This window comes from Phaseolus vulgaris, chromosome 8, assembly GCF_051622355.1.
Source record: "Phaseolus vulgaris cultivar YP4 chromosome 8, ASM5162235v1, whole genome shotgun sequence".
NCBI classification, from domain to species: domain Eukaryota; kingdom Viridiplantae; phylum Streptophyta; class Magnoliopsida; order Fabales; family Fabaceae; genus Phaseolus; species Phaseolus vulgaris.
The window spans coordinates 52,099,615-52,114,367 of record NC_143505.1 but is presented as its reverse complement, the minus strand read 5'-3'; the positions used below and the strand labels follow the sequence as shown (position 1 = coordinate 52,114,367).

Here is a 14,753-nt window from a genome sequence, read left to right as displayed (position 1 = left end):
TGAATTCGGTTCCATTGTCAGAGCGAACCATTTTAACACATTTGTTGTATTGCCTCTCAACGAGTGTGAAATTTTTTTTCAAAGTCACTGATACCTCTGTTTTTTCTTTTAACAAATAGATCCAAACTGCCCGTGAACAATCATCCACAATTGTAAAAAAATATGAAGCACCACAGGATGAAGGAGTTTTATAAGGACCCCATAAGTCACAATGAATTAAATCAAAAATATTCAAAGCTTGATGCGCACTTAAGAAAAACTTATCTCTCGTTTGTTTCGATTTTTCACAAACTTCACAAACTTTATTCAACTCATCACGAGTACATTTCCCACTTATATCAGGAAGCATTTGCACAATCTTAAATGACGGATGTCCTAATCTTTGGTGCCAAAGTGCTAGTTGATTTTCCATCTTGAAATGACATGCTTGAGTCTTCCGTACCCCACGATACCAATAAAGCCCATCTTTCCGTTCACCTGCTCCAATCAGCGTCCTCGAAGTGCGGTCCTGTATAATACACAATTTATCAGTGAATGTTACAACACAATTTTCTTCATCCGTCAATTGAGGTACTGAAAGTAAATTGCATTTTAATTTGGGAACATAAAGGACATTTTTCAATTCAAGTCCTTCTTCAAGAGTCATTGTTCCCTGTTCGCAAGCTAGAACACGTTCACCATCGGGTAACCCTACGGGGCACCCTTGTATAGTTTCCTTTTCACTCAAATTTTCCAGTGACCCGGTCATATGGTTTGATGCCCCACTGTCAATAATCCACAAATCCCAAATGCTCTTACCAGTCATTTTCTCTGATTCATTTGATTTTTGTTTGCTGATCATATCAACCAGTACCTTCCATTGTTCATTGGTCAGACCTGCCATCTCAAGTTTCTTGTCGTCATTGTTGGCTTGACTGTTGCTTCCACTAGCGTGTGCCACATTTGCACGTGTCGGGTTACCTTTGTTTCGCATCCCTTGGCGTCCCCTGCCGTTCCATTTGCCTTCACTTTTTGGTCTGTCACCCCACCATTCGGGATATCCGATCAATTGGAAGCATCCCTTCATGTCGTGACCATTTTTACCGCAATGACTGCACGTCATTAATTTTTCTACCATATCTCCACGCCCTTTTTCTTTGTAGTTGGCCTGCATCGCGAGATCCACGACCAACCCCCTTTCTTCCGTTGATTTGGCCATCATTCTCACTCTTTCTTCTTGTACCAACATAGCATATACGCGGTTCAGAGACGGCAATGGGTCTGAGGCCAGAATGTTTGATCTTACTGTCCCATAGCTTGCGTCATCCAACCCCATAAGGAGTTGATGAACCTTCTCCTCCTCCCTTCGTTTTTCCAACTGAGCACCAATCCCACACTTGCATCCACCACACGTACAAGATGGAATTTTGTCACTGTTAGCAAGCTCATCCCAAAGGACCTTCAATTTTCCAAAGTAAGTTGCCACCACCATTCCCTCCTGCTTGCATCTTGACAAGTCCGACCTTAGTTGTTGAATTCTAGGTCCATTCACGACCGAGAATCTTTCTTTAATGTCTTCCCACAAGTTATGTGCAGTCTCAGCATATGCTACTGTGGATCGTAAGCTTGGTTCAATGGTGTTTAGAATCCAAGAGACAATCATGGACTGCACGGTCCACCAATCTTCAAGGTCGGGTGCCTCATCCTCTGGTTGGATATGTGTTCCATCAATGAAGCCCCATTTTCTCCGGGCACGAAGCGAGATCTTTACTGCTTTGCCCATTCGTCGTAATTTTCTCCGCGCAATTGGACTTGCGTGATTATGTTTCCGGGATTGTCACTCGCGTTGAGATCATATGGCGAGTAGGTCTTCTTAGCACCTCCTCCTTCGTGCTCTGCTTTGTTGGCATTATTCTTTTCTGGTGCATCTGCCATGGTTGTGCACCGTTGCCTTTGCTTTGTGTTTGTCGGGTATCAGAGTTTTGTGCTCTGATACCATGAAAGAATATTTTTTGTTTTATTCAATTTGTCTTTCATCTATAGCAATGATACATATATATAACCATAGCATTAGAACCGTACAGATTCTTTTTCTAACATAACATCTGTAATTAAGACTAATTATAGACCCATTAATAGTGATTATATTCCTATAATTAAGTCTAATTATAGACTCATTAATAGTGATTATATTCCTGTAATTAAGTCTAATTAAGTCTAATAATGATTTTTTCCGGTAATAAAGTATAAAGTTTCCAAACAGAAATTTTAATGAAAATATCAAATGGTGAATGTTTCGTTTGATGAACTTGGGCAAACACAAGTTGAACTAAGCATATTTGTTAAAACAACTACTTAATGACGTGTGTTTACAATCAAGCTCTATATGATGAAATAAAAAAATGTAACCTCAACATTTCATAATATATTTGATCAAATATTCGTGCAAATTTATTTTAAATACTATTTTTACAACTCAACTGAATCACTTTATTTATTTATTTCTAATTTGATTTAACAAGTGATAAGATCACACTTCTTGTGTTTGACCCACCACTCTAGGTGCAAACTTAAATATCATTAAAAAAATACTTTAATAAAAACATTTCAAATACATATTTTCACAATAACTCTCATTCCTAAGTTAGTACAACTAATGTTAACATGTAATGTAGAGAGATTAAGGAAGAGAGTAATGCATACATTAATTTATATTGGTTCATATGTCATAATAATATCCAATTTTTAATCAACAGATTGAGTTTCACTAGACAAACTAATGATGTGAAGTACATTTCCAATATTCTTTGGGTTTGTGGTCACTCATGGCTATCCCCTTTAGTATTTTTTACACAAATCACTTATGGATGACACTAAGTATTCTTTATACCTAGCCACTCATGACTAAATTAGTATTTTTTTTGGATCACATCCACTCCTGGCTAACTCTGACAAGGAGTATTATTTTCAAAAGTCACCATTAACTTACCTTTTAGTCATTTTTGGTTAACACAAGAAAATTTAAGTGTAGGCATGATCATTAAATCTTTTAGTTTGACTACTAAAGTGTTTTTGCGTCTTTCAACAAATATAAGGTTTAGATTTCTCTCATAATTCATATAATCTTGCTTTCTAAGGAGGGGTTACATCTTCAGGGGTTACATCTTCAGAAAAATATAAAGGTAAAGTTCACTCTCATAGGAAAATTAACACTCTCAATGTTATTCTAATGACTTCTTTTGATCCATGGATATGACATAATTCTCCACTCTTAGCTTTGGGATCACTTTCTGAAGCTTTGAGGATTTCACTACATTTTAGCATAATTTTTGTATAGTGTAACATCGGTTTGACTTCTTCTTCTTGATTGAAGGTTTATATAAGTGTTGGAAGAAAATAAATGTTGAGAGACCGTTTCTAGCCATAGAGCAACTTCAGTTCTTCTAATATCCTTTATGCATATGTCGAGCTTGAATAATGTTGCATTAAATGCAACTTTAAATGTTTTTCTTCTTTATGCAACATCTTGGATTATTTCTAGTACACTTTTATATCATCTCGTGGTAAAATTGCATATGGTACAAGTGGATAGCTAGGCCAAAATTGAGGAGAACTTGTGTCAAGAAGTTGATGAAGATAAGAGCTTGAGCTCGAACTCCAAGAGATCTTGATGTTGACTTGTACTTTATCTTGAATGAATCCCTTTGGTCAAATGAAAGGTAATGAACATTTCTTACAATATATAATAAGCATATAGATATTTATTGAAGTACGATGTTAGCTTAATTAATGTGTTTTCTGATGTTTTATACGTATTTCATCTGATCTTATATTATTATACTTAAGATAGGATTGTACAATGTTATATAATTTTTTAGGGAAAACACTTGCATCTTACATGATTTATTATTTTCACAAAGTTATCATCTTACAAAGGAAGTATGATTATGTTTTACACTCAGCTATTTTTAGCACTTAATCAAAATCCTAAGGTGTTGGACCTTTGCCTAATATGGAGTAATATGGAGTGTTTATGAGATTGGTGGCTCTCTCAGAGATTATTACCAGTATTGTTGATGTATTAGGTGAATTGAAGTATATTTTGAGCACATCCATTTGCTCCAAAAAATCAAAATCCAAAATTGGTTCATCAAAATAAATGTCAAGTTGTGTCCTTCCAGTTTTATTAGCTACTTGAAACTTGCACATTTTTTATTTCTATTATGATGTAATAAGTTAGTAACACGAATAATGAATAGGTGTAACAAAAACTAAAAAAATTAATTAAAGTAAGCAATTTACATAAAAAAAAAGTTTTGTTTAGAAGTAGATGAGGATGAAGATTATTCATGCTTACGCTTTTGAACATTTGATGATGTTGTCAAACCTTTGTTAGAATATTTGACAATAAGGTTGTATACTTTTTCCTTAATTTTAGCTTAGAAGTAAGTGAACCAATTTTTTCATAAAAAAACTCAATGTTTCTAACTTCGTCATTTGGTCTAAAATTGCACCAAATACAAGCACAACACTATATTCATCCCTACATTTCTCAAACTTGACTATCATCAATTGAGCCATACTCATAATTATTTTACCCTTATCACTACAAGAAAATCATTAAATAGAAATTAATTTTAGAGACAAAAAAATAATTAGTTGTTATAGTGACTAAATTCAATATTATTGATATCTAAAATAGTTTTTATTATTAATAAATAGTTTCTTAGATAGCAAGGTTTTAACGACCAACTTTAGCTGACCCTTTTAAAAAAAAATAGTTTCTTAGATACGAAGGTTTTAACTACCAACTAGCAATATTTGCAAGATTCATCATCTAAATGCAAGCTTCATAAAGGTAATATTGATGAAGTTAAGTTTATGAGCTCCCTTTATTTTGAGGACACTCGCCTTCCAAGCTACAAAACTCCAAAGATAGACTAATGTCAAGAAACTACTTCTAAGAGTTTCAAATAATTAGGAATCACCCTAAAACAACAAAACATAAAAATGAAAGGATGATTTTGATGAAACATCGTCTTTTTATCTCACAAAACTTGTAAGAATTGAAAAGTTCAACCTAAACTTGAAACAAGGCTAAAAAAGATGTTATAGAGCATAAATAAACTTACTTTATTCCAAACTGGTTAAAAAATATTTACTTAATCACCTTCTTAGTGGTGTTATCTAGTTGAAAAAAAAGGACAAAACTTAACACTAGCACTAATATAACAAACACTTTTATTGACGGTTAAAATGATCCGTTTAGGTCAGTTTTATACCCGTCTTACATACAGACAACATAAAAAGTTGAAACTTTTTATGATAGTTATTCAACTGTCATAGACATAAAAAGACCCATCATATAAAGTATGTCATATACATGGTTAAGGTTACACCCGTCATTGAAAGTAATACTCTATATGACAAATTTAGTTTTAACCATCATAGAAAAGGTTTATTTTTTTTTAAAAAAAAGTTTTCATGTTTTCATTTTTCTACTTGTTAACAGATATCCTACATAATAAACACAAAGCCAAAGATTTTCAAATAAAATCTTAAAGATATAATATAAACACACTACAAGAGCTTGTTACCATTAGACCAAAGACACTTAGTGATCAACTTATGATTATTCTTATTCTTATTATCTTATTATTATTATTATTATTATTATTATTATTATTATTCTTAACATTATTATTTATAATAATAATTATTAATTTTTATTAATATTAACTTTATTCTACAATGTTAATGAGTGTGAAAATTGGACGAGGAAAATATACATAAATTGTTGGTGGAGTAAAAACTTAGTATAGTCATCGATTTTGTGACTAATTTTATGTGACAAGTTTTTTTATTGATTTTATGTGACTAAAAATGTAATCACTATTTTATTTATTAAATCATAAAAATAAGTTACCTTATTTTTCGATCAATGATTATAGTTACTATTCAACAATTTTCTAGTAATAACAACTAAAAACTTTACTAAAAGTTAATATGCTCTATTACATACAAAATTGTTAACTATACAAAGTTCTCACTCCTAATAAGATCATAATAAATACTTAAGAAATTAAGTACACGACTCTCGAACCTCTTGTAACACTTCATCTTTTAAAGAAAAATCACTAAATATTTACATAATTAAATATTTAAGATAAAATTAAAATTTAGCTTGTGAGAACTAAATAAACACTACAAAAATTACATAGTTCATATAATTTGTTATATACAATTCTTTTTTCATAAAAATGTCACCAATAATATTTTTAACTGAGGAAATCCAACCATAAATAATAAAAGGTGAAAATGATAAGCAATACATTATCCAATAGGTGCTAAGGGGCTTTGTGGTAAATGGATGTTTTGGATCAAAGAGTGTCTGAAATCCTCTTCTATTTCTATCTTAGTTAATGGAAGTCCATCTAAGGAATTCAAACCAACTAGAGGTCTCAGGCAAGGGGACCCAATTGCACCGTTCCTTTTTCTAATTGTGGTTCAAGGTCTTTTAGGTTTGATGAATCAAACTGCTATAAAGGAGTTGTTATCTGAACTGAAAGTTATTGCCAAAAAAGTGGAGGTGAAGCTTCTTCCGTTTGCAAACGACACTTTGATCTTGTGTGAGTTGAATATCCAAAATATTCGCTTTGTTAAAGCTAGGCTCAGACTTTCTGAAATTTGCTCTAGGCTTAGAATTAACTTCTTTAAGAGCAAAATTGGTGCCCTTGGAGTGGATAGAAATGTGCTAGAAATGTTCTCTGAGATACTAAATTGCAGTATTATGAATATTTTGTTCGTCTATCTTGGTTTGCCTATCGGTGGAAATTCTGCTAAAGCTTCTTTTTAGGACCCGGTGATTACAAAGGTTATGAAGAGGCTATCAACCTGGAAAGGTAAAAATTTATCCTTTGTCGGTAGAGTTTGCTTGATTCGTTCAGTGTTGAATGTTATTACTCTGTATTATCTTTTGTTCTTCAAAGTTCCATCCTCTATTTGCAAAAAGATTACAAAGCTTCAACGCAAGTTCTTATGGGGTTGGGATTTTGAGGGAAGGAAAATCGCTTGGATTAAATAGGATGATATATGCAAGCCTAAAGTGGAGGGAGGGTTAGGTATCATGCAATTAGATTTTTTCAACAAAGATTTACTTGGTAAATGCAAATGGAGACTTGGGTCTTCTGAGAAAGTTCTATGGAAAGATATCCTAGAATTGAAATATGGCTCATGGAGGAAGCTTTCTCAATCTAGAATCTTGAGGCATGCATCTAGATGGTGGTGTGACCTAAATAAGGCGTGTAAGGATGGGCAGGGCATCAACTAGTTTGATTCAAATTTGGAATGGGCAGTAGGTTCCGATGAAAAAAATCAAGTTGTGGGAAGACATTTGGGTGGATAATTGTCAACTAAAAGTTAGATTTCCAAGGTTGTTTAATAATTCCCTCTCTATTGACAACTCCCTTTGTTGCTTTGGTAAATGGCATATTAACATTTGGAGTTGGGAATTCAAGAGGAGAAGAGAATGGTTTGAATGGGAAAAGTCCCAAGTAGATGAATTCTTATCTGTGCTGGAAGGTCAAATATTGAAATCAGGCTGAGACGACAAATGGTTATGGAGAGACCCTCAAACTTGTAAGTATCCTGTAAAATTTGCTTATGAAATCCTCTATAATCCAACCCCAAGTGCTTTTAGTGATATGTGTAGCGTCCTGTGGGACCTGGGACCTGTTGATTCCACCATCGACACATTGCTTTGCTTGGAGGGCATTGCAAGACAGGATTGCGACAAAGCAAAACTTGCTTAGAAGGTCGGTACATCTAGTGGATTTTCAATGTGTTTTATGTGGGGGCAAGGAGGAAACAACTTCCCATCTTCAGAATGTGGCGCCACAATGCATAATGTACCGCCAGAATTCTTGCCGCCACAAAGTTTAATGTGGCGGTCAATTGAGAACCGTTGTAGCAGACACCATATTATGCATTGTATAAAGTGACGGTTTTAAGCGTGTAATTAACGTCAGTTATAAATGTCGTGATTTTAAAACTGGGTAAACCAATTTCAATGTAAATAAGGACAGTTTTAAACACCACTTAATATGGTATAATATGACATTTATAATAATCATTACCATTATTGTGATTAGAATATTAAATATTTGATTTTATTTTTAATATTTTTAATAATTTATTCAATTATGTTCTTATAATTGAATTTTTCATGATATAATTAAACTTTATATTATAAATAAATTTCTTATCACAATTTAATTTCATAATATAATTAAATCATAACACAAATTAATTTCATAATATAATTAAATCATAACACAAATTAATTTCATAATATAATTAAACTTGATAAATATTAATAATTGAATGATAGAAACATATCTATAAAAAAAGACCTCATTCATTCATTAAGAGAATAAAGTTGATTATTTCAAAGGAATCAAAACTACAAGTAAATCAAAATGATAACATTAAATTGTCAAAATATCAATATTCATATTTGAACATACACTACAAGAAAATCATGAAATAGAAACCAATTTTTAGAGACCAAAATAATTAGTTACAATAGAAACTAAAATAGAGACCATTTTAGAAACTAAAAAAAAATTGGTTTCTAAATTAGTTTCTATTATTGTTAAATAGTTTCTAAATTGGTATCTAATTAGCAACTAAGGTTTTAGATACCAATTATTTAGTTTCTAAATTTAGTCTCTAAAACCTTGGTTGCTAATTAGATACCAATTTAGAAACTATTTAACAATAATAGAAAATAATATAAACTAATTTAGAAACCAATTTTTTTTTAGTTTCTAAAATAGTCTCTAATTTAGTTACTATTGCAACTAATTATTTTGGTCTCTAAAAATTGGTTTCTATTTCATGATTTTCTTGTAGTGATATTACAAGTCACATCCTAATTTGTCTTATTGTCTCCACTTGATCTATAATATTTTTGGTTTGGTGATGGAACATCACTTCCAACATCTGGTGCCTGAAATAAATAAAATATGTTTAAAGTTAATTTTTAATTTTTAAAAAATAAATGAAAATTATACTATAATGAAAACAAATATGCAAGGAATTATATAGGCAGATGCGGAAGGAATTAAATAGGCAGATGTGCAAGGAATTATACAAATGGATGGACTATATCAAATATGAAAAAGTTATGCACCATGATTGTTAGAAATGTAGCACTGTTAATACAAGGGAAACAATGATAGTCCACCCAAAAGTAAAAGTGAAACAAATATTATAATTATAAATTTATTACCTGAAATGTGATTCAAAACTTCCAAGATGCTCTAAGAAAAAATTTCGAATAGACAAAGGTAAAAAAAATGCTAAAATCAGTCTAACAAAAATAATAATAAAACATATTTTTGAAACATTGTCCACCTTCACAATTATAGTAGTAAAACATGTGTACAGTGATATCACAAGAAAAAAATAAAATAAAATATATATATATATATATATGTATACTTAAAGTATGGAGTTAAAAAGAAAGTAGAAAGAGGTTATGAGAATGATATATACAATTGATGTATGTTGCACATAATCTTGTAAGATATATAGATTAGCACCTCTACCCTAAAAAGAAAGATTAAAAAACTGTTGTAGTATATATCATTATCCATTATAAATATTCTACTCTTAGAAAGGAACTTTAGATAAGCTAACTAGAAATAATTATTCACAATTTACATTTCAGATAATTGCACAAACAACTAACCTGCGGCAGTCTATCATAAACTCCTCAAATTTTAGAAAATTTTATTCCACCGAATTGAAGAGCTACGAGAGCAGCTGAAAGTTCTTATTTACAAGTCAGTAAAACTCACAAAGCATAGAACTAAAAAGAGCTTCTTTGCCAAAACAATGATAGTCCACCCAAAACTGATATAGCAATAGTTTTCATTTTTGATATAACTAAAATATATTTCCAACATGACAAAGCATAAAACTAAAAAGAAATTCTTTGCCTTAATTCCTTTTTATTTGTCCTTATACCACAATGTATAAAAGATGGCAACGAGGACAAGAAAAAAATATTATCATGAGACCTGTCTTCACCTGATTCATGTCAATAGTTTGAACAACTTCACTACGAGTGAAAATTATGGCATGGTTTTGGTTTTCGGGTTTTCCTTCTCCAAGCTTTGGATCTCCTTGAATTTTAATAGAATATATTTCCTATGTACAAGGTGAAAATAAAGAACATGTCAGAGAAAAGAAAAACAAGATAAAATAGTAAAAATTAAAATAAAACTAGTATAGATGGACAAAGCAAGAATATGGTATCCCAGACTAGCATGTATAGTTTTTCTCCACCTGATCTTTTCCATTTATATCTGCTTTGACAAGCTTTAAATAGAACACTTTCGAATTGTTTGCGTAAGAAGTACTTTCATAAGCATGAATAAAAGCAACTCGAAGTGCCTCATTCCTGATAATAAAGAAAAAATCTTAATGTTTCATAATAGATAGCAGCAACAAGTTTTTAAAAAATGAAACACTAAAATAGTAATCAAGAAACCCTCTATTCTTCACAGAAATAAAATAAGTGTTGGTTCAGTTGCCCTCACTTTACAAATTTTCAGTTTAGACCCAAATCTTGCAAAAGTAATTTATAGTAGAAACAAAAAGTGAAAGTGAGGATAGATTACATTATTTGAGAATAGATTTTTCTAGATCAGCACTTGGATGCCACAATTGAACATGCCAAGTTGCAAAAGTAACAAATGGCTGTTTGAGGCTCAAACTTTGAGCAGACATGGAAAGTCTGCTCAAAATCTCTTTTCACAAAATTTGAGCTAAACACTATAGTTAAGAAAGAAAAGCTAAATTGGTTTTAAAATTTCACATTTTATCATCAAATTATTTTTTGAAGGAAAACCAATGCCATTAATTATCATCAAAGCAACAATCTTTGGATAACCAATCTAAGCTCACATATATCTTTATAGGACCAAAATGAATCTTAATTATATAGATAATGAAAAACCTAACTTCATGGAAATTTTATATTGTAAAGGATAAACTAACACTTGAATTGCAATCAACCATAATGAATTCACGAAATATTAGTTGATACCTTCAACTGTTCAAGGGGAAAAGTTCCTAATATTGCACCTGTGCTTCGTAAATTTTATTTTATAACCCAATCTAAATTCATATGCTATTTAAGAAACATGGCACTGAACTAGCTATCCTTATCCTAGTTCACAACTATTTCATACTTCAATAGAAACCCATCCCTTCACATCATATGTATTAAAAGATAATACTCGTGTAACCGAGAAGAAGTTTTAAATCAATAACCATGTGATCATTCATCTCTTAACTGCATTAAGCAAATAGGAAATAAAATGTATTTAGCAAGACAACTCACATAAAGAATGTTCCAATGTTTTAAAAGCAAAAAAACTGTCGGGCACACATCATATCATTCACGAGGATAGTGGACAACTTTATCTTAATATACTTTATGTTCAAAATAAAAGTATATGCCTGCAAGAGAAGTTCAGTGAATATTGAAAGCATCAAACACATCCAAAACTAAATTAACAAAAATAGCTTAACCTCAAATGGAACTTAAATAATAACTACACAGCAAAATAGATTCCCCTACATTACCTTAAATGATCCAAAAGTTACGCCCTTTTTCCGATTAGTTGCCTTGACCATATCAAATTTCTCAATATGGCTTACACCTAGCACCTACATCACAGAAACTAAGATACAATTCAAACAAATTCAAATTTCAAAGTGTGAACTAATTACAGAGTAGATTTTACTCTTTACCTCATAAGGATTAAAGTCACCATCGGAATTAAAGCTCCCTGTCACAGATGCAGCAACATAGATAATCTTTCTATCACTCCATGTTGTTGTCTGGGTAAACCTGAAAATCGACACTGAATTACATTTTATTAACCCTAGAAACAAGGTCCACAAAGATAACATAAGAAACGTGTGGTATGCGAAAAACAAATTAATTCGAACGAAAACTAAATTCGTTCTTCGAATTCTTGCAAATGGAGAGAGAGAGAGAGAGAGAGAGAGAGAGAGAGAGAGAGAGAGAGAGAGAGAGAGAGAGAGAGAGAGAGAGAGAGAGAGAGAGAGAGAGAGAGAGAGAGAGAGAGAGAGAGAGAGAGAATGGATGACCTGAGAGAGGTTGAAATTTTGGGACGGAGATTGTTATGAGAGAAACTCAATTTGGGGCAGTGCAGAATATTGGAGATTCCCAGAGCCATTGGGCGCGCCACTGCAACGATGCAATGTTATCTCTCTCAGTTTATGTCTGAAATTTGAGATAACGAAATGGGGCGGTGAGTGAGGGTTTACAAAATACAACTGGGGAACGTTTGTGGTGAGGGTGAGAGGAAGGGTTTACGATTGCAGTGAGGGTGAGAGGAAAGGGTTTACGAAATAGGACTGAGAAGGGAAGGATTACGATGAGGGTGAAAGGGTTTACGAAATGGGGTTGAGAAGGTTTAGAAGAATGTGAAGACTGAAAGAGGATCAGGGTGAGAGTGAAGGTTTAAAGGTTGAGTGAAAGAGGTACATTTTCAAGAGTATCGAAGAGGGAAAAATGAAAACTTTGGAAAAGATTAAGGTTATGGAGGGACTGAAAAGCGGAAGAAATTTTATTTTGAAGGTAAATTGTGGTGGTTCTAAATGTCACATTTCGAATGAAGATTATGGCGCTTACGAAAATGTCGTATTATACAGTAAATTGTGGCGGTTTTTAATAACCGCCATATTATAACCGCCACCATATACACGTTTTTTTGTAGTGTATCTTGTCCGACCACGAATGTTGTTTGGAATTCATACAGTAAATGGATAGGGGTTATATCTGTAAACCATTTTGCTTTGAAGGAACACTTCGAACAATTTTATTGTAGTTGGTTCAGCAAAGAATATAATAAGTTATGGAAAGGAGTGTGTGTATCCATCATTTGGTGCATTTGGAAACACAAGAATGGGGTAGTGTTTAACCAAGCAAAAGTGGATGCAAGCGAAATCTTCTCTCTGACTCAAGTGCAGTCGTGGGTTTGGTTAAAAAACAAGGTTCCAAATGTGTCTTTATCTTTCTCAAATTAATCTCAATGCCCAACTACTTGTATTAACATGGTAGCAAATCGTTGATTTTTGTGTTATTTGAGAGGTCAGACACTATTTCAAATGCTTGTCTAGGCAGGATGACATTCGTTGCAAAGTTCTAAAGAAGTTGTTTGGTATTTTTTTGTAAAAAATTAAAATACCCTCTATATTTTTTTTATTTGAGAGTCGATTAAAAAAAATCGAATAGGAGCGAAGAAATGAATCCACCTTTTTTAGGTAAATAACAAGTAATTTAGTTTCTTAATGTATACGTTATCTGGTGCATGTGTGATACCCCACACAACCCACCAACACAAACAAGACATGGCCATATCATATCACAATATAGTATGCTTTTTCGGCTTCCACTAAGAAAAAAATAATGGTCCATTATATTCAATAATATGGTAACAACACAACATTTGAATTCCTTTAATTCACATAATAATATAGTAATAAATTTTCTATTATAGTTGGAACATCTTTCTCCATGCTATCATTAACCTAATTCCCTTTGTCGTATCAGATATCTTACATGGACCCCAACTCCTACCATTTTCTCATTTCCCAGCTTCTCTATTTGTTTTATCACAGTCACTAAATCAGTTCATGTGAAATTGTTTTTTAATAAGTATTTTTGTGTTAAATATTTTTAAATAAACTTTCTTGTTTATAATTTCAACTAAATTGAGCAGAGTTTTCTGATATTATATTACCCATATAATAAGTCGTAATACAATCATAATTTTGTATTAGTGTAGTAGATTAAAAGTAGTTTATAGAAAAGAGTTTAGAAGAGACACTGATAGAATCATAATTTTGTATTAGTTTGCAGTAGATTAAAAATAATTCTTTGCGGATTAAAAAGTAAAAGTAGTTTATAGAAAATAATTTAGAAGAGACCGTGAATTTTTTAAAAATAAATAGTAAAATTGTTTTAATATGTTTATTCAACATAAAATAGAAACTGAACTCTTTTTTTTTTTAAAAAAAAATCTCTACCGAACTAAAATCAGATCTTACATATAAAAAATTATTAGTCAAGTTTTATGAGAAATGTAGAAATGGCCATAGAAATTAATATTTTTATATTATATTTTATGTTAATTTATATTTAGTTTTTATTAAAATAAATATTTTGAGTTATTTATAATTGGTTTTAATTAATTAATTTTTTATTATTTATAGGTTAATTATAATTACATTTTTAAATTTCCAATCCAATTATTATACTTTAAATAATAGAAAAAATGTAAGTATTCTAATGATTAAAATAAATAGTATAATATTTTTCATACAAATAAAAAGATATTAAAAATAATAATAAAATAAAAGTAATCCATTTTTTGTCATTATCAATATCTTAAAGTATAATGTTAAAATAATAAAATAAATAGTATAATGGTTTAAAAAATAGTATAAAAATCACAGAAAAAATAAAATAAACTATAATAAAACCCTAATTTGCAATTGCATCTTACAATTTCAACTAAAAAATACTTTTGAAAATTGTTGGTATATATAATTAAATACATTTTTATTATTTATTAATTAGAATTTAATTTGCAAAAAAAAATGTATTTCTCATTTTCTGTAAATAAATTTCTTCTACATCTTTATTATTGTTAATAAATTTAAAATTA

At 31.1% G+C, this 14,753-nt stretch overlaps 2 protein-coding genes across 4 annotated transcripts; one reads left to right on the top strand and one right to left on the bottom strand.

Moving 5' to 3' along the window:
* Window positions 1-6,349: 6,349 nt before the first annotated feature.
* LOC137825337 (uncharacterized) lies at window positions 6,350-6,835 on the top strand. Its single transcript, XM_068631010.1, has one exon. The coding sequence runs from the start codon at window positions 6,350-6,352 to the stop codon at window positions 6,833-6,835; it is 486 nt and encodes a 161-aa protein (XP_068487111.1).
* A 3,559-nt stretch (window positions 6,836-10,394) lies between these two features.
* On the bottom strand, window positions 10,395-12,580 carry LOC137827000 (protein CHLOROPLAST J-LIKE DOMAIN 1, chloroplastic-like). Of its 3 annotated transcripts, none has more exons than XM_068633172.2 (5): window positions 12,226-12,580; window positions 12,169-12,191; window positions 11,806-11,918; window positions 11,638-11,721; window positions 10,395-10,447 (listed from the first exon to the last, which is right to left on the bottom strand). In XM_068633172.2, exons 1-5 carry the CDS (start codon window positions 12,255-12,257, stop codon window positions 10,442-10,444), a joined length of 258 nt encoding a protein of 85 aa, XP_068489273.1. In that variant the 5' UTR covers window positions 12,258-12,580; the 3' UTR covers window positions 10,395-10,441. The 3 variants fall into 3 exon arrangements, with proteins under 3 accessions (XP_068489273.1, XP_068489272.1, XP_068489269.1); XM_068633171.2 differs by having other exon boundaries at window positions 11,806-11,939; window positions 12,226-12,578; XM_068633168.2 differs by having other exon boundaries at window positions 11,806-11,905; window positions 12,169-12,577.
* Window positions 12,581-14,753: the final 2,173 nt, after the last annotated feature.

Bases quoted from the DNA above. Each gene is read 5' to 3' on its own strand.
- LOC137825337 (XM_068631010.1), top strand. From the start codon at position 6,350: ATGTTTTGGATCAAAGAGTGTCTGAAATCCTCTTCTATTTCTATCTTA.
- LOC137827000 (XM_068633171.2), bottom strand. From the start codon at position 12,257: ATGGCTCTGGGAATCTCCAATATTCTGCACTG. The intron at 12,192-12,225 runs CCCCAAATTGAG...AACAATCTCCGT, and splicing joins ATCTCCAATATTCTGCACTG to CCCAAAATTTCAACCTCTCT. The intron at 11,940-12,168 runs GTCATCCATTCT...CCTTGTTTCTAG, and splicing joins AAAATTTCAACCTCTCTCAG to GGTTAATAAAATGTAATTCA.